Genomic DNA, 25,871 nt, shown 5'->3' on the forward strand with positions numbered 1-25,871 from the left:
ATACAGCCACCCTCAGAACCATAAAAAACAACAATTATCTGTTATGTCCATTTAAACTGAACTTAAGTCAATGATCTAAGCAAATTAACATTTATGTGTATTATAATGTAAAAAAATTCTATTTTCCTATATTCTTATTTGAACCTCTGTTATGAAATCATATAAGAGCGTATACAGTTTTATGTCTTCTGTTGCAAAAAAAGTTTCAATTATTGTTCATAAAGCATTGCCAGAAATGATCATGTCCTGTATCAGTTTTATAGTTTCCTGATGCCTTCTGAGGCAGCCAAAGAAAATGTCAAACATCTTCCCCACAGCTGCATTTACATGAAGAAGATGGGGTCATTCAGAAGTGGTAGAGATATTGCCAGGATCTCCTGTAATTGAATCGAAGTTATGCCATTGTCACTATAAAGTTTCTGTCTTATCTCCAATTTTGGTACCAGGGACATGATGGGAGATTGGGTACCTCTGTGGCATAGCATCTTCCTTTAATTTCATAAGACAACTGGAGGTTTTCATTACATCAGACCCTGATTGTAGTCCTTATGGTATGAAGGAGGTCACTGACTGGCATAGATAAGTAGATGTTGAATGCCAAAAATTAGATGTATAGATCAAATAACTAATGAGGAGATACTGAACCAAAAAGGGGAAAAAAGGAAATTATGGTACAGCTTGATTGAAAGAAGGGACTGGTTGACAGGACTCATTCTGAGGCATCAAAGAATTGTCAATTTGATATTGAAGGGAAGCGTGGGGGCAACAACTGCAGAGGGAAACCAAGAGATGAATATGAGGTCTGTTCAAACAATTCCAGAACTTTGTACACAATTTTTTTCTAGGTTGGTTGGTTTGGGGAAGGAGACCAGACAGCGAGGTCATCGGTCTCATCGGATTAGGGAAGGATGGGGAAGGAAGTCGGCCGTGCCCTTTGAAAGGAACCATCCCGGCATGTGCCTGGAGCGATTTAGGGAAATCACGGAAAACCTAAATCAGAATGGCCGGACGCGGGATTGAACCGTCATCCTCCCGAATGCGAGTCCAGTGTCTAACCACTGCGCCACCTCGCTCGGTAATTTTTTTTTTTTTTTTTTTTTACATGATCTCCTTCCAAACACTCTACTCCACAACTGATACACCACTCCCAATACCGTTTTCACTTCCAGAAGCAGTCTTGGTATGCCTCTTGCTGGATCGCGTGAAGTGCCATCTGCGAATTTTCTTTTATGTTGTCTATCGTTGCAAATCTCTGTCCCTTCAATTGGTTTTAAAAAAAAATTGTGTTTAAAAAATAATGTCCACAGGTGGCTGGTCTGGAGAATCATGAATGTGTGGGAGTGTTATCATAATGGAAGAGCCATGAATTGTCTCGCCACATTTCAGGCCATTTCCTTCTCACATTTCATGACATGATCCAACTTAAATGCTTCCACAGTCTCTCATACAGTCAGTTTTCGATTAGCATGCACAATTTCATTGACATTCCTGACATAAGCAACATTGGTAAACATCAAAGGGCATCCTAAACAAGGGTCAACTTTAACTTCCGTCCAGCCATTTTTAAACCCTCTGAACCATTCACAACACTGAGTATGGCTTAAGCATTCATCACAGTAGGCTTCCTGCATTATTTGTTGTGCCTCTGTAAAGATTTTCTGGAGTTTCACACAAAATTTAATGTGGATGCATTGCTCCTCTAACTTCATCATCCAGAAATTTGCAAACTGTGAGAGACAACATTCTACTCAATACAACACTGAACAATAACTAACAGACATACAACAATGAAACTTCCAGCAGTTACACATTAAACACAAGTGTGTGCAAGGATGTCAACTGATTTACACTGCAACACATGATTGGCACAAAATTATGTATGTTCTGAAATTTTTTGAACAGATCTCATACAGGAAACAGGGTGAAGTGGATGTAGACTGCAGTACTTATTTGGACTTGATGAGGCTTGCACAAGAAGGACCAGCAAGGAGAACTACATCAAACCAGTCTTTGGAATGATGAACAACAAGAAATATTTTAAGAATTTTATAAAAAAAAATTTCCTTCATTCTCTCCAAAAATTGTTGTATTTCATTTCATATACTTACATGGTAAGGGTACAGAAACAGTTCAGTTCCAATTGGGTATCGATCGAAATCTAGGTTACCATCAACACCTTCAACTTTGCCCACTTCTTGTGACATTTCAATTAACCTGGAACAATAATAATCAAGGTCAGTGAGAAAGGAAGAAGAAAAGTAGAAAGATATCATAATTGTAGTGGCGTCAACTGATGTTACGTGGAAAACAAATTTCTGGTGCAACATTACTACTGACCACTGTTGCCCGACTACTCAGATGGCGCTGATCTTCAGGCATGCTCTCTGAAAAGATCATGCTAGATTTTTATTTTATTTTATTTTATTGCATATAAGTCAATTCAGAGCCAGTCGACTGTATTTGTGCTAGATGGAACTGTGACATGACTTGGGCTGGACTTTGCTTGGAATACAGATTTCTGAACTGTATCTTGTACACATAATTCTTTTTATGAATTAACTCAATTTTTAGTGCATATAGATTCCCTTTTCCAAGAATAATAAACAGGAGAATCAAATTCATTCAGTTTACAGACATCCTATTCATTCTCACACTGGCTCTTCTCAGAAAAATTCATGCAAAAGACTTTAAAAGACTATTCCTGTAGAGACACATTAAGTCAGAGATAACTGTGCTATAGTTGCTGGAACAGTTACAATTCTATAAATTTTACTTAAGACCCATAGATCAGAAAAAAGTTTATTCATACAATTATAGTCTAGTTTATATTGAAAAAGGAAATATTGTTAACAACCTGGAGACAGTAGAGTTCACTGGTGTAGCCGTTGACATAGTTTCTTATAACATTTAATTTCCGCTATATAATCAAATATTTAATAGTATTATTAAATAATTCATAATTATATGCTTAACACAGTATGTGCTGACTGTTTAAGGTGATTTGGGACTCAAAAACATTGCTATTTTAACAAGGAATATTGTGAGTGCAAAGATAGAATTCTTTGTACATCTGATCTGGAAGGAGGAAGAAGCAATATGCTAAGATGATCATTATTTTCAATAGATTATTGGAGAATACTGTGAAAAGTAATTACTTACAACTGATTGAGTTACATTGCAAATGATGATACTGAATCAAAAGGGAACTAAAAAGTTACAGTTACTTACAGTTGGTTAAGTTATTTTACAAATTAAGAACATACACCAAATGGAGAATTCATTTGAGAAAACTCTAAAATTACAAGAAGACAGAATCACTGGTCAGTTCTTACCTTTAGATCATGAAATTCCAGTATTTCTGAGGGATGCATTTAAAATTGAAAAAACTTCTCCAAGTTCTTGGCGCTGTTAGTTCTTTCCTCAGAGAGCAAAGAGAGATAGGTTTAGAAATGGTGTAAAGGGACGTCTTTCCTCAACAGAAGTAACCGATACCAAAAATATTTCTTTTCAAATTTTTAATAGGTTAATATTATCTCAGCTGTTTTTCTAAAAGAATTTCATATGGTATTTTAAACACTGTATTATATTTCAGACTAAAATCCATAAAAAGAAATTACTTTATTTTCATTGTTACAATTGATATGTAATAGCTCTGTAAGTATGTACAGTTGAAATTATTTTGTTTTAGAAACATTTAAAATTACGAAATATTCAACACAATTAAAATTTCTATTATTAATTACACAATCTGACACTAATTGTTATGTTTACTTCTGAATTCATTTATAGAATAATAATATAAATTCATTTGTCACGAGAATTTGTGAACTCTTTGAAACATTGTTAGTACCGCAGAGTGAAGTCGTAGTTGGTATGCCTGTGATGTGTTTTTATTTTTCGGAAGAACAATGTAATTTTTGGCTTTGTTGAAGTGGAAATTGTAAAGACAGTGTGATACACAAAAATGTGAAAGAATAAAATTATCATGCAAACAGAAATTACAGAGAAGGCTTACTTCAGAAATTAGTATGTCAATTGGAACTCCGAGTACCTGTAATGTCAAAAATTTCAGCTTCAAGAATTATCCCCTAGACATGAAGAACTGGAGCCAACCAAGAGAAAAGAAGATAAGTAAAACGTTTATTGAAAATCTTATTCCTCTCTGATATTTCGCAGTTAATTTTGGCAGAGCTAAAGGAAATGAAGACAGATAACAATAGCAAATTTAGTGCAGTTAATGATCAGTTAACCAAAAAATTTACTTCACTACAAGAATAATTAAATGACCTGAAAACAATTTTAAAATGGACATGGTACAATATCAAATAAACCAACTTAGTAATCAGGCTTCAGAGCTAAAATATGGTTGTCAGAAGGGTTAATAAGTGTGAATGAAGAAGTTGATGTTTTCAAAAACAAATTTTTTGTTTTGGAAAATGAGCTAGAATGTGAATCAGCAAGACAGTCAAAAATGTTATGACACCAGAGCTGGACAGAAGGCCGTAGCAGGAAAAATGGAACAAAACATTACCAGTTTAGACCAAAAAATTTTAAATGTTGAAAACAAAATTCAAACTAATGTAACTGTTTTAGATAAAAAAAATTTTAGCAGTCGAGGAAAACTGCATTCAAAAAATCTGTATTCAAACAATGGTTCTGGCAATTTTTGTCTACTACATTTGATTTGGCAAAAAAAATATTTGCAATAATATGGTTCTGGCAGTTTTTGTCTACTACATTTGATTTGGTGAACAGAAAATTTGCAATAATATATACACACAGTGAACAAGCTATACCTGAGACATTAAAGAGCAGTTTAAAGCAGCTTCTACGTTTGCAACCATTTGTTATTTTTAACACTGTTTTATATAGTCTAAAAGAAACAAATGTGGCATCTTAGAAAATAAAAATGATGCTTATTTATTATGAAACAAACTGCACACATACATTTTTAGTGTCCTTGTAAAGTTGCATTGAAAACATACAGTAACTACATCACACAGAAATGTATGTGCAATTCCTCCCCAACAACACCAGCTTTTCTGAATTGCGTACAGATGGGAACTTTCCCTGTAATACATCCTATGTTCCCGTACCCCTCCTGGCCTCAACCTTCGTTAGTCACTGTCCTCAGCCATCCAGCCCCCTCCCTGTTCCCATTCCAGCATTACACAGCCATCATTTCACGGCCACACCCAGTCTTTTAATTTCTTTTTATTTCTCTCCTTTCTGCTACTTACCCCCTCCCCCCTTCGCACCTTCTCTCCTGCCCTCCATCTAAACTGCAACACTTCACTGTCCGCCACTCCCACCATACTATCCCTCCCCCTCCCTACCCCAGCAGCCTCCTTACCCCCACCCAGTCGCCACTACCATCGTGGACTGGTGCTGCTGCTCGCAGTGTAGTTTCAGCTCTCTGAGACTGCAGATGTGTGTGCAAGTTGCATTTGCATGTGTGTGTGTGTGTGTGTGTGTGTGTGTGTGTAAGAGAGAGAGAGAGAGAGAGAGAGAGAGAGAGAGAGAGAGAGAGAGAGAGAGACTTGCCACCTACACCCCCACCCCCCACCCCCAACATTCACACACAGGCATGTGCACAAGCCACAGTGCACTGCGCGCACACACACATTACTTCATCGGAAGAGCTAATTCTTGCCCTGGTTATCTAATGTAAGTCACACAAACAACCACTTACTTTAGATTTGGATGATTCTCAAATAGGGCATATCCTGCAACAAATTTATTAGCATTCAGTCCTTGTTTGGTTAGCCCAGTGAATCCACAATCAATAAGCATCTGTTTTCGATGTTGGTAATGACCAATAACACGAGTCATAACCCTACAAGCCACATCATCCAAGGAACATGAATACAGAGATGCCTGCTGAAGATCTGAAAACAGAGTGCATTTTTGTATGATTTCTCAGATATTGTGAAAGAAAATTTGCAAGTAATCTTACACAAAAAGTGGAAATCACTGAAATCTGTAGACATTAATTAAGCTAAATGTACCAGTACATCCAGAAGAACTCATTCATTCTCAACCAAATTCAAATACACTAGAAAGTTATACTAAAAGAGTTCTATAATCAATAATATTATGAAATTGATAACTTTTATTGTGTTTGTGGTATTGATGTGACTGTCAAATGAAAGATTTGAAAAAGAGTAAGTATTAGTTACACCAAGTGTTCTTATACTTTTGATATCTGTATTTGGCAATGGAATATGGTATAATTAAAGACTTCCTTACAGTCATTAAATTGTTAAGGTCACCCTCTAAATAAATTAATTAAATCCTATGCAACATGTTTTAGAGCCTACCAAGTCCTATTGACTGATTCCAGCTCTACGTACCTGCAAAAGCATTCAGGAAAAGACCCAGGGACCCCCACCTGCTGACTTCCCTATGTCTGTCATCTTGCTTTTTATTTCCATTACATTTTTATCCTTTTCCCGACTAGATCTGCTCACATCCTCCATGGACATCTCTACTTCTGGACACATCATTCTTGGAATCAAGAGACTGATGACCTTAGTGTTTAGTCCCTTAGTCCAACCCCCTCCCTTTGTCCCATTCAACCACCTTACCATTAATAAAATGGGATGGTCTAACATTTGACTCAAAAAAATAGTTAAATCCTCTCAGATAATCCATATACCGCATAAAAGGTAGTGGTTCTTGCCTCAATTTAATGTAATCCCATGGTTTTATTAAGGTACCACAGTATCAAAGTTGATAACATGAGAAACTATTACATTGTTTAATTAATTGTGCATGCACCTATGTAATAATCAAGTATAATTTAATTTTGTTAGAAGCAGAATAAAGAGACACATCTATTGATTTACAACACAAATATGTGAAGAGTGCCAATTTTGAATTATCATTGTTAACATGCAGTTGTTTGTCATTTCAATGGTAGTCAGGGAAAGCTGTGTGTTTATACGGGCAGAGATGGGAAGCAATCAATGGATCTTACTTTTGCGGGCTGGAAGGGAGTTGGTGTTAGGTGCATGGAGGTAATATACATGTGACATGTGACATGAATGGCATGATTCCGGACAAATAAAGAGTGTTTTTGAGAAGTTTTAACCTCCGAGTTGATTAAATCATCTTGTAGATCACCATTTCTCTCATGTAGTTTAATTAATACTACATGTTCACTGTTTTTAAGCAGGCTAATGTACAAACATGATTATACAACAAACAGTGAAAATGAACAGTCAATGAACTACAGAAGGGAAACTGACAACTGTGCAGCTTCTGCCACACTGAGCTCCCTAGACCAGATAACAGAGTCAATATTTTGTACAGGTCAGAGCATAAGCAAGCACTCAGCTCACAATGCCACAATCAGATTTTGTTAAGTTGTAGAGTTCTCCTGTTCAACAATCCCTATGAGAAAATTTTTCAACAATTCCTGTAAGAAAATTTATCCCCCCCCCCCCTCTCTGACCACCACCACTTCCTTTTTCTGAGCAAGTAATGTTATATCCATCACCAGAAATAAAGTCAAAATAAGACATAGAAATGGACTTAAAATGGTATTTTAAATTCATAATCATTATAGTAAAACCTATATTTTAAGCGTTCCTCAAATGAATGTGAGGAAAATAGATTTTAAGACTTTATAGAGATGGTCATTATATATGGACCAAAAGGTTGAAAGAGCCCACAAGATCGAACCAAACAGGGATTGGCCACTTCCTTTAGGGAAGAATTATCCCAGCATTCACTTTAGTTGAGCAAGGAAAACTTGGGAATCCTAAATCTGGACTTCAAGATAGAGGCTGAATCACATTCCATGCAGCATACCTAATTATTGTGCCACCTGGTTTATTAAATAGAAATCAGCCTTCCTCAACAGCTTCACTGCATCACAACTCTGAGCTTCGATTTTCTGGAATGAGATTTTATGTTCAGCCAGTGCACAGTGAATATGTATCAACATGACTTGCTGATGTTATGTGGGCAATATAGATAAATGTAAAACTGGTCCAGCACATTATTGTGTAATTTGTGGTGGTATAAGCTGCAGCTCACATTGATGGTTATCAAGGATTTTTAAGGGCAGGACAGTCTGCCACAGTGTATAACATTGCTCTGGTACAGTGTATCATGTAAAGGATAGGCATGCATAGAAGGCTTGGCCTAATATGAACAAGTCCACTTATCATCACAGGGTGAACAATCTGTATTTTTTTTTTTAAAAACAACCCTTAGGTTCATACCCTGTATGTACACATATTGCAAACAATAATCATTACTCAGAACAAACACCCTCAATTTCATACAGATAAGTGACATATGCAGCTGTGCACTGATAATTCTATTAAATATATAAGAGTAATACTATGAATCAAGAAATCAGTTTACAGAGCATGAATGGAATACGCTAGGAGAATTCTAAGAATATTTAGTGCATCTGCAAAGAAGACTGCAGATAATTTTTGGCTGATAAATTTTTTGGCAATGTCTTCTTATGTACTGCTACATTTGTTTCATTATTACTGGCTTGAAGGAAGACAGCAAAAGAATCTGAAGACAAGCTGTGAGCATTACTACCAATTTGTTTAATTCACACAAAAGTGTTACAAAAATACTCACTGCTCTTAACTGGGAATCTGCAAAATAAAAGAGATAAATCTTTCTTTTATAGTTAGGAAATTAAAAGTACCAGTCTTTCAGATGACTTTCAAATTATTCTACTGCCTCCATCAGATACCTTGCACAAGGACTGCAGGTGATTACCAAAGATTCCATGTTGCATACGGAGGTATATACAGTTATTTTTTCTTTACCCCGAGCATTAATAGAACAAAGAAAGTAACAACTGGCAATAGATGGTATGAAGGAAACCCTATCATAAAGTAAATAGTGGCTTGTAGAAAAATACAAAAATACATATTTGAGTGATTTATGCATTTTCCTGTCACTTTTGCAACTTTCTTTGTGCCATAAAACGTCTTTCTGTTTCCCTGTACCCACAAACAAAAGAATTCTCATATCAAGAATCTCAAGACTTCTGAATACATGTATTGGTCACTGTGGGTTTCATTTTATCCTCACAGAAATGCACCTTTTTCTGTTATCACCAGTCATTCTACAAAAGTCCATATTGAGTATGCTCTAGAACAATAGGAAAAGGAATTTTTCCTGCACAATGAAATGTAACCACCTTAGAAGAGTTCAAATGTAATATCCAAGTACAACATTTAGTATACAGCTCGATGCATTATTTTTTTTAATTCTATAGTTTATCATTTCAGGTATTTCGCACTGACGCTTCACCTCTCTACCACTAAAAGCACAAACGTGGTGATTTTGACATTTATGCATTGGTGAGTTTCATTTTACATAGTATTTGTTATGGTGTTTGCTATGAGTTGCCTTCATAGCATGAGAAAAAAACGCAACATCCATTCTTATGTAAGTCAAAAATGAGCATACTTTGTAATACCACAACTGCAAATGTGCTGTGTTTGTGGTTTTAGCATTCTGTTAAGAGCGTTCAGTGCATTGTAAAAATATGAATGTGCTACATACATTGATTAGATTTCATTACAGGTTTTCGTATGTGCAATTACAATGACATTTCTTTACATTATTGATGTTACTTCACACATAACAATGTGACTGATAGCCCTTCAGCTGTTTATTACAAACAGTATTATTGCTTGACAAAAATGTATTTAAAATTTGCAGCAGGGACTTAGAATGTGCACTACTTTCTGCTGTTTCATGGGGAGCTGTAACTCTGAAAAATATGAGAGAAAGAACAAGAAGAAAGGATGGTTTAGAAAATGTACAAAGAAAATGAATTGATTTTAACATCTTGCAACAAAGGAGCATTAAATAATAAATGTCCATTAAATTTCACTTCATTTACAACTTTTATTATGTGTAAGAAAACACTTGGATAGTTACAGAGTGCATGAGTACATTTCAGCAAAAGTGAAATGTGAGATGTAATAAACAAATGTACCATTCTCACTCTTGAGTTTCTCCCGGTGTATTTGATAATCAAAATATCCACTGGTGTGCTGCCGGTCTATAGTGTCCAACGGGCACAATATTTCGGCGATCATACATGTCGCCATCATCAGGTGAACTGACGGACTGAGCTCCTGTGAACGTGCCGGCATGGAGATCCATACGTTATGGCTGCTCAGAGGGACCTGGGTTCGATCGCGGCGGCGGCCGATTTAAATACCCTCCGCCCGCGGCGCGCTCCCTCGCCGTCCGCGCCCCGCGCCACGGTCGTGCGGTGGAACAGATTGCTACGGCGTCTGAGATGACGTCGGTGTGATGGCTCTGTCCGCCGTGGTCGTCACCTGATGATGGCGACATGTATGATCGCCGAAATATTGTGCCCGTTGGACACTATAGACTGGCAGCACACCCGTGGATATTTTGAGTACCATTGTCAGTTTTAAATAAAAAAAATCTTTGTTCTTTAGATGATTCTAGTTCTACTCAAAGCTGACTTGGCCCCTGTATCTGACTGTCAGGTTCATCTCACTAATTCCAACCTTCAAGCTCTGATGACTGTGTTGTTAATGTTGGCAATGTGTCAAATTCTATGGTTAGCAGTGCTGTTTCAGAAATCTGTGACGGCATTGCTGAGCAACACAAGCATGCAGATTTAAACCACATAACAAATTGTCATAGTGTGATGATGACTGTAGAAAGTGACCCATTTTGAGTTAACCTGTCGAGACACACTATCATAGAAAAAGTCTTCAAGGAAGTACCTTTATTCAAGCTTGAATATTAAACTAATATACAATATAAAACCAAATGTGAAGAGAACAACTGCAAGCTAGTGTCTAGTCCAAAGTATCTGCAAAAATTGCTCGAGTACAATTTAGGATTCTTCAGACTGAAGAATGATCTTTGTCACAAATGTACTGCATTTAATTCACTGCCGAGAATGAGAAGCTGCTGGAACAAGATAATCATGACAAACAATCGCAGAGAAGAGATTTTGCTTGAAAGAAGTGCAATGAAAACAAAATTCTGGGACAAAGCAATACAAGTGTTGTGACTATAAAGTTTGATCAACACGCTGTGCTTAACACTCCAACAGGATGTTGTGGCCACATGGTCTACCTGTACAGTTTGACCATACACAATCTGAGAAATCAAGTTGGATGGCACTTATTACTTGTGTAATGACACCAATGGTAAAAGAAAATTGAAATTACCACTCATGTCTGTCATTACATAATGGACCTACCAGAAATTACAAAAATGTGCATGATACCAGGTGGATGTAGGGGGTCTAAATTTGCATTTATGTGAATCACTCGCCGCAAGAACCCTTCACAGTTAAAGTTGCAGGAGGATTCATTGCACTTTCATCAGTTACACTATGCAATACAATGTTTTTCTAAACATGAAAAGTGGGCAAAATACATCCCCAAAATATAATGAACGATGCTAACACATCAACTATGAAAGAGATAAATGTCTTTTTAGTATCTTATACAATGGAATTTGAAGGGGCCTTAGTGAAGTAACATGAAAAAGAAAAGGATGACCTTCGGTAAATATGTCTTGTTCCCATGTCATAAATTTCAATTGAAGCAGAAAAACTTAAGGATCTGCTCATAAGGTGAGAGAAACAGTTCATTACATGGGAGTATAATGAATATTACCACAGTTTGTTGGGTGATGAAACTATGCATGATGTACTGACTCAACCAGACACTGAAGAGGACTCATGCAGTTTGAAGACATCTGTAGATTAGACAGTTTACTTGTTGCAGTCTTTTTTTGTATTTTCTCTCACTTACTTTGAGGTGTTATAAAATTTGAACTGGTTTCTGATATGTCTGAGTTACTTTCAGTATGTATGCAAAAATTCAATATGTCTTTGTAATTCCAGAACAATGGATATGGAATTAGCCACCCCCGCCCCCCTCCCCTCCACTCTTCCTCCTCCTTCTCTGCACAAGGGACAGCAAGTACAATTATAAATCTCATATCCTAACATTTGTAAATGGGGTAACAATAAATCAGACACAAACTGATTTCTTAAGTTATTATAGTTGATTTTTAAGACTGTGAAACATTCTCTCATTCATATCTCAGAACTAGTATGATGTGCATTTGTTGTTTTGGCATAAAATGTGTGATTTAATTTTGAGCTGACAGTTGACACTTTTTGTTACTTGTTTGATGATTTTGCCTCATTCTGTACCTAAATAGTGTAACTGGCAAAACTAATAACATTCAGTAAAAAATATGCAAACATGGGTGACTACACTGTTTACATTGTGTAAATTATAATTGTTTTATATAAATTGTGGCTCTATCATAGAGAAAATGCTAAGAACCAAGATTTAGACCAGTTAAATAAATGAACTGTTCGACACCACTCTTTTTTTTATACCATTTTAGTTCTGAAATACGTGATACATTTTTTGAGGAAACTTTTTTGAAGTACTTCTTCAGAAATAACATTTTTCTTATTTGTTTGTAAATAATAAGAACATTTTCACAAGCTACAACTCCAGACAATCTGTTATCCTACGAGTTTCACCCTGAAACAGAGAAATGTAAATGACAACATAATTTTGAAAATAACTTTCCACCATTTAATTAAATACATTATGAAACTTCGTTCATTCTTTCCCATCTATAATTTATTGTTCATTGTGAAAACAATTGATGTATCGTAGGCCACGGAAATGATTTACTGCTTAATTGTTATTTTGCATAGCATGTTCCAATTGGTCGGCTATTTTGTCCTCTCCAATTTACTGGATGCATTTGCTCTTACCCAAGCTGTGAGCCTCTAGTGCCATTGAGTAGCCTTCATGGTGTTTGAGTGTGCTAGTTACCTAACAGTAAGGAAGCCCTCCCTGGTGTAGTTTTAAGTGGAACTGCTGTGTAATTGTGTTTGTAAGTCATTACTGTTAAGTGAGGTTTATCTGATAGTTCTTAATGGCTTAAATGTTAATGCATAGAGGTGACATCAGTTATGTACACTACATGTTACACTTATTGTATTTAAATGAGTTTATGTTTTGATAACTATTTCATAACTGGCAATGGGCTTTAATTGTGAAGGTCGTTTACCATTTAAATTACTGCATTGCAGTGTTATTCAAAATGAATGTGCAATGAAAACCTGTATGCAAATTACACCAGCCCACAACACCATTTCATCCTAGTAAATCTGATATATTGATTGGTTGTTTGTTGTCCTGCTTTTGGGGAGTGGAGTATTTTAATTACCAGGTGCTCAATGTGTGTCAGTGACTTTCTCCTGTTCTGAATTGCAGTATTTCATATATATTGTTTTGATGTGTTATGTATTTTGTAAGGAAACTGTAATCAATATCCTTACCAGCAAGTGACCTAGCAGCACTAGCTGGTGAGTCTTAGCTTCTAGAACTTTCTGTAGTCACCTGCCTTTTCCGGTGGGCAGGGGATTGTTACGTTGCACTAATTACATGAGTGTGGGGCTGATTCAGTCAAGTGAATATCTACTGAAAGAGCTGAAAAGGGGAAATACTCAAAATTAAGATAGTAAGTGTTTAATAGTACACTGAGAGGAGTGTTTAATTGAAATGGGAACATCAAATCATTTGTGGCTTTTCCAGAGAGAATGACTTTTTAATTTGTCGATTTTATCAAACTGAAAAAGTGACATGGTTAGGTGGATTTCTGTCATTGGAAGTCATATTTTATGATTCATTTTGCAGCAAATGATAACACACACACATCAATTAGGCTACAGTTCATCTCACTGTGCAATCGTGGCTGTTGTAAACCTTACCCAATGCCTGATAGCAAATCATTATAAATACAGACAATTAACTTAAAATTACATGGTGGGGATGGGGGTAATGGCTTACAGTTTCCAGTAAAGAACAGGTCAGTTTTGGTGCTATCTGTTTTATTTTATCTGCCAACACGTGCTAACTGTAGGTCTGATGTTCTGAAGTTTGTGGATTGCAATTAATAGCTTACTAATGGCCACAGTTGTTGGAGTAATAAAATTAATATGGTTAATAGTAAGGAATGATAAACAGAGTAATTCTGTTGCTGACAATGGATAAGAACTTGCTCCTAGGGTTCTGTCATCAGTCTGGAACAGCTCATGTCTTGTGCTGACATACTACTCCTATTTGCAATCACTTTTTAGCTGTGTGGTTCTTTCTGGGGATCAAAGGCATAAAACATGAATACAATTTTTAAACTGTAGGAAAGTACTGTAAGAATAATAACTTGATGTAGATGTGATGTAAAGGACTCTTTACGAAACTTATTATATCATATTTTATTCTCATACATTTTATCATATATGATAATACATCCATTTAATATGGATGGATTTAGTATGATATATGATAAAACGTATGATAATAAAATATGATATAATAAGTTTTGTGAAGAGTCCTTTACATCACCACTACATCAAGTTATTGTTCTTACAGTACTTTCCTACAGTTTAAAAATTGTATTCATGTTTTATCCATCTTAAATTATATTTTCAGATGTTGAGTATTTCCATTGATATATGTTTATAAATCAGGGTATATTTTCTGCACCAAGTGAGTAGAACCCCAATTTGTTGTGTATTTTAGAACAATATTAATAAGTATTTCAGTTACGCACAAGCATGGACCAAGAAGAAATTTGGACTCACACTGCGAAAGAAAAACTATCGAAACACTCAAAATAGCACTTCCTATCAGGGAAAAAAGTACAATAAATTGCACAAGGAGATGAAAGAGATAATTAAAATACATTTGTGGAAAAAGGCAGCTGAAACATTTGCAGAAAGAACCACAATCCACCACCTACAACTGATCCCAACCTCACAATCCTACCAGCCGACAAAGGCACCACCACTGTGGTTTTGAACTGTATGGATTACCTGGTGGAAGGACTCCACCAGCTGTCACATTTGTCCACCTACAAATCTTGCCATAGTGACCCCAGTCCAGAAATCCAACGTAGTCTCCAGTCTCTCCTCAGATACTTATGCCCATCTCAGAGCCTCTCCCCTGAGTGTATCTCTCTCCTCACCCCTACCACTCTCCACACTCCTACCTAGTCCGCAGCTCATGGTCTCGCGGTAGTGTTCTCACTTCCCGAGCCTGGGGTCCCGGGTTCGATTTCCGGTGGGGTCAGGTATTTTCACCTGCCTCGAGATGACTGGGTGTTGTTGTGTCGTCTGCATCCTTATCATTCATCCCCCTTGCGGTCGGAGGAAGGCAATGGCAAACCACCTCCACTAGGACCTTGCCTAGTACTGCGGTGCGGGTCTCCCGCATCGTCCCCGGCGCTCTGTTACGGAGTATGGGACTTCATCATCATCATCATCATCATCATCATCATCATCATCACCTTCTACGTACTTCCTAAAGCCCATAAACCCAACCACCCAGGACACACCATACCGGACATTTACTGTGCCCCCACTGAGAGAATCTTTGCTCACTTGGACCAACATCTTCAGCTGTTATTCGTAACTCACCCTCCTATATAGAATACACCATCTATGTCCTCCATTGACTCTCCACTGTTCCTGTTCCTTTACCATCCAGCACCCTGCTCTTCACTATTGATGCCACCTCCCTCTACACTAACATCCCCAATGCCGCTACTGAACACTACCTTTCCCAATGCCCAACTGACGTCACACCTACAACCTCCTCCCTAGACACCAAGACCAACTATATCCTCACCCACAATTAATTCTCCTTTGAAGGCATCACTCACAAACAAATCAATAATAAGGCACTAGACACCCACATGGCACAATCCAATGCCAACCTGTTCATGGGCCACCTAGAAGAATCCTTTTAATTATCCAGAAACCCAAACCCTTCACCTGGTTCAGATTCATTGGTATCTTCATGGTCCTAACTGAGGGTGAGGACATACTATCCATTTTCCTCCAGAACCTCAACACAGTCCCCCCCCCCCTCCCCCCCAACCTCCAGAAGCTCGATGCATTCTCCCCCGTTCACTTCATAAATGCATCCTCAACCCAACAAGTCACCTTCCTTGATGTTGACCTCCACCTCAAGGATGGCTCTATCACTACCTCTTTCTATATCAGACCTCCCAATCACCAGCAACACCACACCTTACCTCACCCCTACCATGCTATCCCTCCATCTCCCCACCTTAGCCTCCTCCTTACCCTCACCACCTACAAATTGTTTCCCATCAGTTGCAGTTGCTATATGCAGTATGGCTTCGTGGCTTGAGATAGTGCTCATACAGAGTGATAATTATTGAACTACATGAAATAAAATAATCATAACTTCTGAACAGTTTGTGTTAAGACATTCAAACTGCACAGTTGGCCATTGGGGCATGAGGGGCACTTGTGAAGGCCTACTATATGAGCAATAACAGCCCAACTGTGGCTCAAATTAAGTTCTAGATCAAGTTTAAACTGAAGACAACCAGTCCAAGTGTACTAACATTCGCAAGTTTGAGAGAATGGGTAGTGTTCGTGATGACAGTGTTGGCAATACCAGTCATCCAAAAAGGGTGAAAATGCCCAAAAACATTGAGAAGATGTGCACTGTGTTTCAAACCAGCCCCAGGAAATCGATCAGACGAGCTGCACAACAGGTGGGAATCAACTGGAAGACACTGCAACAAATTGTTGCTGAAGACCTGCATCTCTTCCTATACAAAATTCAAACCCATCAGCCATTAAGCCACAGGGGCATGGAACAACAGTTGTGTTTCACCAACACTGATGTCCACAAAATTGACAAACAGGACTTTGATGTGAATATGGTTTGGTTTAGCAACAAAGCGCACTTTCATTTGGATGAGTAAGTCAGTAAGCAAAATTGACACATTTGGGGGGGGGGGGGGGGCTGAGAATCAGCATTTCATGTTGCCTGAATGGGTGACTGTGTGGTGTGCCATGTTCAGTCATGGAATAATCAGTACAATATTCCTTGATGGCACTGTGACTGCTGAACACTGTGAAGATTTTGGAAGATGATTTCATCTCCATTATTCAAAGTGACCCTGATTTTGACAAGATGTGGTTAAGGCAAGATGGAGATTGACCCTGTCATAGCAGGACAGCGAAGTCCTGGAGGAGCATTTGGGAACTGCATTCTTGCTCTGGGGCACCCAGAGGCCACTGGCATGGGCCTCAATTGGCTGCCATATCCTCCATAGCAGAACACATGTGACTCCTTTTTGTGGGACTTTATTAAAGACAAAGTGTACAGCAATAACCCCAAAACCACTGCTGAGCTGAAAACAGCCGTTTAGGAGGTCATCAACAGCATCAATGTTCCGACACTTCAGCGGGTCATGCAGAATTTTGCTATTCATCTGCACCACACCATCACCAATGATGGCAGGCATGTCAAACATGTCATAACCTAGATCTGAATATCTGTAGTGACATTTACATGTTGTATTTATATATATATATATATATATATATATATATATATATATATATATATATATATAGTTCAATAATTGTCCCCCTTTATGTGTGTGATTTGTACTTGTGTAAATTTGTGTGTGTGTGTGTTTTTTTTTTTTTTTTTTTTACTGTAGAAAATGCCATTTTGCCTGAAAGGTCAGATGTACAGCATTCTTTTTGTTGTGCCTCTCTACAACTCAGTGTCCCCTCTATATTGTGAGTATCAATCAGTCCTTTTCATAATATTGTTGTTATTCCATCCTGGATTTTCCGTTGGTTAGTAATAAAATGATTTATTCTAAACAACAATATATAATAATAAGATGATTGCTTGATTTTTTTTATAAATAGGTAGGTGGTTGAAGCTGCTTAGTTGCTAACTGGGACTGAATCTGTGTGTGTAATTGTATCTGTGACGTTTGTCTTATGCCTAAAGAAAACAAAAGAAAATTTGGAAGGAGATTGTGTTGGTGTTTTGGAAGAGAGAATCAAGGTGCTGCTAATACTGCACTGAAGATGGCTATAATTATGATGGTAAAAAGTAGTTTTTATTCCTCCAACATAGTTGCCATTATCATTCACATGTAGTGACATGATCTGGCTATTTTCCAAGTAAATTACCTGCTGAACTAATTTCCGTATAAATGATTATTTTTGTAATTTTTTAATTGTGTAGCTATGTTTTAAAATAAAGTGATACAAGAAATAAACAAAAACCTCTAATCTGTATAAATATTATCCTGGGACATGTATAAATTAGATTTTGGAAAACTAGGGTATTTTAAATATTATTGCTGGCCTGTACATGTAACACACACTTCAAAATTTTCCTTCCGCCATTTAGTTTTTATCATTTCATTACAACTTAACAGCATAATGGTCAGCTGAAACATGGTATGAAGTTTCCCATTATTCTAAAAGTATATCTGTGGAAATGGGGGAAGTGGGGGGGGGGGGGGGGGGGATGGTACTTTTTTCAAGCTGCAAAAGTTTCTCCTTAACTATATACAGTGTAAACCAGAATTCCACTGACAAACTTTCAGAGGTGGTAGTATGTATCCTAAAAAGAAATGTCCAGTAAATGTGGGCTTTAAAATGTCCAGCATAAACAAAAATTACACTGACAAACTTTTAGATGTGATAGTATATGCCCTAAAAAGAAATGTCCAATAAACATGTGCTCCACAAAGCATATACCATAAAAGCTGTGAGCACTTGTTCATTTTTGCTACCATGACACACATCTCTTCCACTGAGAGCTCCTTGCTTTCCATATTTTTGAGAGGTAGTAATATGGATGAAAACAAGAGAAATTTTTAATAAATATGGTTCTAAAATGCATGTCTTAAGAGCTATGAGCTGAAAGTTTGTTGGAGTTCTTGTTCACCCCGTATAAATACCCACCATAGAATACATAATTCCCTACATGTGCCTCGTTAAGCTTCTGCAAAACTTTGTGGTCTTCAGCATTTACACTGGCACTCATTGATGGTGTGGATCCAATAGAAATGATTGGGCATGCAAAACCCCTCTGCACAAGCTCCTCACTAAGTTTCACTACACGCTCAGCTGTACGATTACGCACAGCTGACACCTCTGTTAGTGAGCTTGTGTGATATGAATCTCCACAGTGAGCATACAATCCCTGAAGCTTCACTGATGGCTGAAGGGCTTTACATATCGCTACAGCCATTTCTGTGTCAGACCACCGAACACCAGCTATGTTGGAAGAAAAACAGGAGTTCACATCATGTATAAGATACAGCAAATGCATTAAATCAATAAAATAAATTATGAATAACAACTAAAGAAATAAACATTTTCATGACTACACAAAAATGACAGCAATAATTTCTTTACCCTGGATTTTTATTGGGAACAAAAGCACCAGGAACCAAGCCCAACCTTTTCCAGTTACTTTTTCGGTTTCAAACCATGCCACCAGTTAAATTCTGAATAAAAATCATCAGCAGTGCTGGCCGAAGGCTTCTGGCATAAGAAGTCATCCCTCATTCCACCAACAGCCTTGTCAACGAGGGCTGAGAAGCAGACAGAGTTTCAGGGTACTTTCTTGTTCTTGGGGTGGGAAACTGCCCCTAAAGGCAGAAGAATCATCGGGGATCAACGACATGAGGATTCAGAAGGTAACAGAAACCACTGCATTAAACACACATAATATGTATCCAAAGGACATGTGGCCTGTAACTGAAAACGTGTCATGATGATCTCTACATTGTCAAAACATTCAGGCTGGGTCCCCCATTCGGATCTCCAGTAGGTGCTGCCAAGGAGGTGACCATAAGAAAAAGATCGAATAACCAAAGAAATAATAATGTTCTACAAGTCACAGAGTGGAATGCGTAAGTCGGAATGTGGTAGGGAAGCTAGAAAATCTGAAAGGGAAATGCTAAGGCTAACTCTAGATGTAGCGTGGGTCAGTGAAGTGAAATGGAAAGAAGACAATGATTTCTTGTTAGTAATATCAACAGCAGCAGAAAATGGTACAGTGGAAGTAGGATTCATTATGACAAGGAATGTAGAATAAAGAATGAGTTCCTATGAACAGTTAAGTGATAGGATGGTTCTCACCAGAATCAACAGCAAACCAGTGCCAACAATGATAGTTCAGGTATACATGTCACCATCGTAAACCAAAGATGAAGAGATAGAGAAAGTATATGAGGATACCGAATGGATAATTCAGTGTGTAAAGGGAAATGAAAATCTAATAGTCATTGGGGACTGGAATGTGGATGTAGGGGAAGGAGCAGAAGCAAGGATTATGGGAGAATACTGGCTTGGTGTCTGCCTGCTTAGCTGGTTGGTAACATGCTTGCCTCCCATGCATTTGGCCCCAGTTCAATTCCCAGCTGGGTCAGAGATTTTCTCCGCTCATGGACTGGGTAACGTGTTGTTCTCATCATCATTTCATCCTCATCATTGGCCACAAGTCGCCCAATGTGGCACCGAATGAAATAAGACTTGCACTTGGTGGCCAACAATGCCATACGATCATTTCATTTCATTGGCTTGGTACTAGGAATGAGAGGAGAGAAAGATGAATTGAGTTCTGTAATAAATTTCAGCTAGTAATGCTGAATACTCTGTTCAAGAATCACAAGAGGAGGAGGTATGCTTGGAAAATGACAGGAGATAAGGGAAGATTTCAGTTAGATTACATCATGATCATAGAGATATTCTGAAACCAGATATTGGGTTGTAAGGCGTACCTGGGAGCAGATATAAACTCCGATCAAAATTTAGTAGTGATGAAGAGTAGGCTGAAGTTTAAGAGACTTGTCAGGGAGAATCAGTGCGCAAAGTGGCATACGAAAGGACTAAGGAATAAAGAATGAAGTGACTCCTGCATAAACTTAAAAACAGTAACTCTTCTGGGTAGGCATTTGGTAGAACAAGAAGCTACATTTTTTGCATACAACAGTGAAATGCATAACCATAGCTTAAAGTCAATGAATTCAATGAACTGCTCGACAGCACTGTGTACAAAACTTTTCAATCCTAAATTCACACGCGAACACACAAAATGTAATGCAAACAATTAAAATGTTATTGTACCAAAGAATCAATGCACAAAGAAGTGGAATACAGAAGTACTAATGAATGAAGAGGTACACTTGAAGTTCTCTGAGACTATAGATACCGCAATATGGTATAGTTCAGTAGGCAGTTTAGTTGAAGTGGAATGGGCATTTCTAAAAAGGGCAATGGGCAATCACAGAAGCTGGAAAGGAAACCATCGGTACAAAGAGAAGTACAAAAATGTTCAAGGAAACTCCAGAATACAGAAATGCAAGTCAAGTAAGAATTACATAAATGGGAAGTGTAGGGAAGAAAGGTGAAATGGCTGCATGAAAAATGTGAAGAAATCAAAAGTGAAATGATTGTCAGAAGGACTGACTCAGCATATAGGAAAGTTGAAACATCATTTGGTGAAATTAAAAGCAAGGGTGATAACATTAAGAGTGCAACAGGAATTCCACTGTTAAATGCAGAGGAGCGAGAGCTGATAGGTGAAAAGAATACACTGAAGGCCTCTATGAGGGGAAGGACCTGTCTGATTGTGTGATAAAAGAAGAAACTGCAGTCAGTATAGAAGACAGAGGGCATCCAATATTAGAATCAGAATTTAAAAGAGCTCTGGAAGACTTAAAATCAAGTTAGTAGAAAAGGACAGATAACATTCCATCAGAATTTCCAAAATCATTGGGGAAAGTGGCAACAAAATGACTACTCACATTGGTGTGTAAATGGGAGAGGCTGGCAATATACCATGTGACTTTTGGAAAAATATCATCCACACAATTCTGAAGAGTTCAAGATTCGACAAGTGTGAGAACTGTCACACAATCAGTTTAACAGCTCATGCATCCCAATTTCTGAAAGAATAGTATACAGAAGAATGGAAAAGAAAGTTGAGGATGTTTTTAATGCCAATCAGTTTGGCTTTATGGAAGCTAAGGGCACGAGAGAGGCAATCCTGAAATTGCTATTGTTAATGGAAACAAGACTAAAGAAAAATCAAGACACATTCATAGGATTTGTTGACCTGGAGAAAGCGTTCAACAATGTAAAATGGTGCAAAATGTTCAAAATTCTGAGAAAAATAGGGGTAAGCTATAGGGAAATATGGGTAATATACAATATGTACAAGAACCAAGAGGGAATAATAAGAGTGGAAGATCAAGTATGAAGTGCTCGGATTAAAAAGGGTGAAAGCCAGGGACGTAGTCTTTCACCCCTAATATTCAATCTATACATCGAAGAAGCAATGATGGATAGGGGGGGAAAAAGGCTTCAGGATAGGAATTAAAATTCAAGGCGAAAGAATATAATTGATAATATTCACTGATGACATTGCTATCTTCAGTGAAAGTGAAGAAGAATTACAGGATCTGCTGAATGGAATGAACAATCTAACGAGTATAAAATATGGATTGAGAGTAAATTGAAGAAAGACAAAAGTAATGAGAAGTAGCAGGAATGAGAACAGTAGAAGCTAAACATCAGGATTGGTGATCATGAAGTAGATGAAGTAAAGGAATTCTGCTACCTAGGCAGCAAAATACCTATGACAGATGGAGGAAGGTGGACATAAAAAGTAGACAAGAACATGCAAAAAGAGCATTCCTAGCCATGAGCTGTCTACTAGTAACATATATAGACCTTAATTTGAGGAATAAATTTCTGAGAATGTATATTTGGAGCACAGCATTGTATGGTAGTGAAACATGGACTGTAGGAATATATTTGGAGCACAGCATTGTATGGTAGTGAAACATGGACTGTAGGAAAACCAGAGAAGAAGAGACTCAAAGCATTTGAGATGTGGTACTAAGGAAGTGTGTTGAAAATTAGGTGGACTGATGAGGTAAGGAAAGAGGAGGTTCTCTGCAGAAATTCTGAGGAAAGGAATATATGGAAAACACTAACAAGAAGCGGGGACAGAATAGCAGGACATCAGTTAAGACATCAGGGAATAACATTCATGGCACTAGAAGGGAGCTGTATAGGATAAAAATTTTAGAGGAGGACAGAGATTGGAATACATCCAGCAAATAATAAAGGGCATAGGTTGCAAATGCTACTCTGAGATGAAGAGGTTGGTACAGGAGAGGAATTCATGGCAGTCAGAAGACTGAAGACACAAAAAATGTGAATGATCATTTGACTCACGGGAAAGTGTCACAGAAATGTTGAAAAACTTGAATTTGCATATGCTTGAAAATACAAAGAACTTATTCCACAAAAGCCTACTTACAGTTTCAAGAATTAGTAGTAAGTGAAAAATACAAGAAACATACATTACCTACTAGATGAATACCAAACAGGATTCTGTAAAAAACATACCACAACATCCGCCACAATAAAAGTAACAGGTGACCTGACTCTTGCCATGGATGCACAAGAGGAAGCTATCATGTGCTTCTTGCACTTCAGAAAATGCTTTGACACTGTCAGTTTTGAAATTTTACTTGCCAAATTTAGCAGCCTAAATTTCTTGCCAAGAACAGTGCAATGGTTTCGCTCATACCCGATGTCTTGCCAACATTGAGTCTCCTGTCCAGCAGAATAAAAGTAACAATGGAGGCAGGGTGCATCAGGTGTTCGTCAGGGTTCGGTATTAGGACCTATACTGTTTTCATTATATGTAAATGATGTATAATCAGTTTTGTCATATTACACACAGCACATGTATGCTGATGACCTCCAGTTGCACCTAAGTGCAAGACCAATAAACCTGAAGACAGCTATCGAGAATCTCAATACCAACCTGTGTGCACTATCAAAATGGGCACACAATATAGGATTAAAACTCAACCCATCCAAAACCTAAGTGGTATTGGTTGGTCATTTTAGGCTCATCAACCTTAAATGTCACAAATATCAACTTGTTTCATATAGCAAATAGTCTAGGACTAATAATAGATGAAAATTTAAATTGGACTGAGCATGTAACTGCATTGTGCAAAAAGGCATCACTATCTCTCCCTAAAAAAATATAAAAAGCTGTTCCATCTTGATCAAAAAAAGGAACTTGTACAGACACTTATACTTCCAATTATTGATTACAGCAATGTTATCCTGCAAGATCTTTCTCAAGAAAGCTCATGGCTCAGGGGATTGCTTATGAATGCCTGTGTTCTTTATATCTGTGATGTCTGATGCTTTGATCACATTTCACCATCATATGCGCAGCTATCTTGGCTGCGTGCAGCCAAGTACACAGATCTCCATACCCTCTGTTTTCTATACTGCCTTATCAATGAACTATGTCCCTCATATCTCTTCTTGACCTTAATGCTCTTATCTGAACATTGTGGCAAGGACCAGTTCCCATCAGAGCAAAATTCTTTCTGTCCCACTCCATCATTTAGCCACTTTCTCGAGATCCTTCTCGATAGCAGGAATCTGAATCTGGAATAACCTCCTATACTATGTTAGGGAACTGAATAACATCTCCAGCTTGAGAACAAAGTTAATGACATGTCTACTAAAGCAACATAAGGATTACCATTTGTCCCTGTAAGCAGTCATTACCCTTACACATTCTTCTTCCCAACTTGATCTTCCTCTTTTCCCAGTACTCTTAGCTGGACCAGTCTCATTAAATTTCTGTTTCTTGGAACTTACTACATCAGAAAACATTTATCTCATATCTTTTTATATCTTCCACCATCATTATTGTTATTACGACTTCTACTACTACTGCTACAATTATCATTATTAGTGGCAGTAGCTGTGCAGTAGTACAAGTACTACCAGCATTGACTTCATTAGTTTATAGTCAATATTCTTTACTCACATAGCCACTTCAGACACTCAAATAATTTATTACAATTTGGCTTATTAAAATTGTTATTTCTTAGAAACCTTGACGCAAAAATGGTACTGTATGTCTGAAACCCTGGTCCAGTGTAAGAGAGGGCCTGATGACGCTATCAGATCAGGTTAAATAAATAAATATCTACACAGTCCAATCACATTAATGTGACCACTACCTATGTTCAACATCAATGTGCAACAACCATTCACAGACACCAGGTGGCAGCACTAGCATTGGATGATATATAAAGTGTGTCGGAGATGTGGAAAAAAGTGCAGCTGTTGTCGTATTATGAAAACAGAGCGATTTATCTGACATTCAAAGGGGGTGATCATTGGCTTTTGGAGCAAGGGTGCAACCATTTCCAGAATGGCTACGTTATAAAATGTTCACTTGCTGCCATGGTTCAAGTATATCGTACATGGCAAAATGGTGCTATTCAAAACTGACACCAAGGCAATTGTGGTATACCACAGGTCACAGATGACTAGAGTGAACAACTGTGGAGATGTGTATGGGCAAGCAGACATGCAACCACTGAGCAACTGACCACTCAGATGAACCAAGGAGCTATCAACAATGACTGTTCATCTATTGTTGCTGTGTATGGGCCTCCATAGCAGGCACCTGATTCATGCACCCATGCTGACTGCTGTTAATCAGTGACAAAGGCTTGAATTTGCAAGCCAGTATCTCAACTGGATGTCTACTGAATGGCAACAGATGGCCCCTGCAGACGAAACACCTTTTAAGCCCCATCAGACAGAAAGCAAACACCCTGCAACAATTGTCAGAAGGGTCCAAGCTGAAAGAGGAAGCATTATAATATGGGAAATGTTTTCATGCCCTTGGATGATCTTGTCATTCTGGAAGGCACAAGTATGCATCTATCCTTGCGGACAACATCCACTCATACATGCAGTTTGTTTTTCCTTGGCATGATGGCATTAGTAGCACAACAGCACAGTATGTCAAACAGTGTGCAGTGTATGTGTGTGGTCTGAGGAGCACCAGGATGCGTTTACCATACTCCCTTGGCCACCAAACTCCCTGGATTTAAACTCAATCAAAAACTGTGGGACCACCTCACTC

General features: G+C 37.8%; 1 protein-coding gene across 3 annotated transcripts in view; it reads right to left on the bottom strand.

The window, feature by feature from the left end:
* The window catches only part of LOC126199335 (D-threo-3-hydroxyaspartate dehydratase-like), a 126,807-nt gene that overhangs the window by 15,455 nt on the left and 85,481 nt on the right, over window positions 1-25,871 (bottom strand). For 2 of the 3 annotated variants that reach the window (XM_049936186.1, XM_049936185.1), the window contains 3 exons: window positions 18,839-19,153; window positions 5,693-5,888; window positions 2,109-2,214 (listed from right to left, as the gene is read on the bottom strand). In XM_049936186.1, the coding sequence (XP_049792143.1) occupies window positions 2,109-2,214; window positions 5,693-5,888; window positions 18,839-19,153 (617 nt within the window). The remainder of the gene's footprint in view (window positions 1-2,108; window positions 2,215-5,692; window positions 5,889-18,838; window positions 19,154-25,871) is intronic. The other variant, XM_049936187.1, reaches the window with a different exon arrangement.

This window comes from Schistocerca nitens, chromosome 8 (assembly GCF_023898315.1).
Source record: "Schistocerca nitens isolate TAMUIC-IGC-003100 chromosome 8, iqSchNite1.1, whole genome shotgun sequence".
Lineage (NCBI taxonomy): Eukaryota > Metazoa > Arthropoda > Insecta > Orthoptera > Acrididae > Schistocerca > Schistocerca nitens.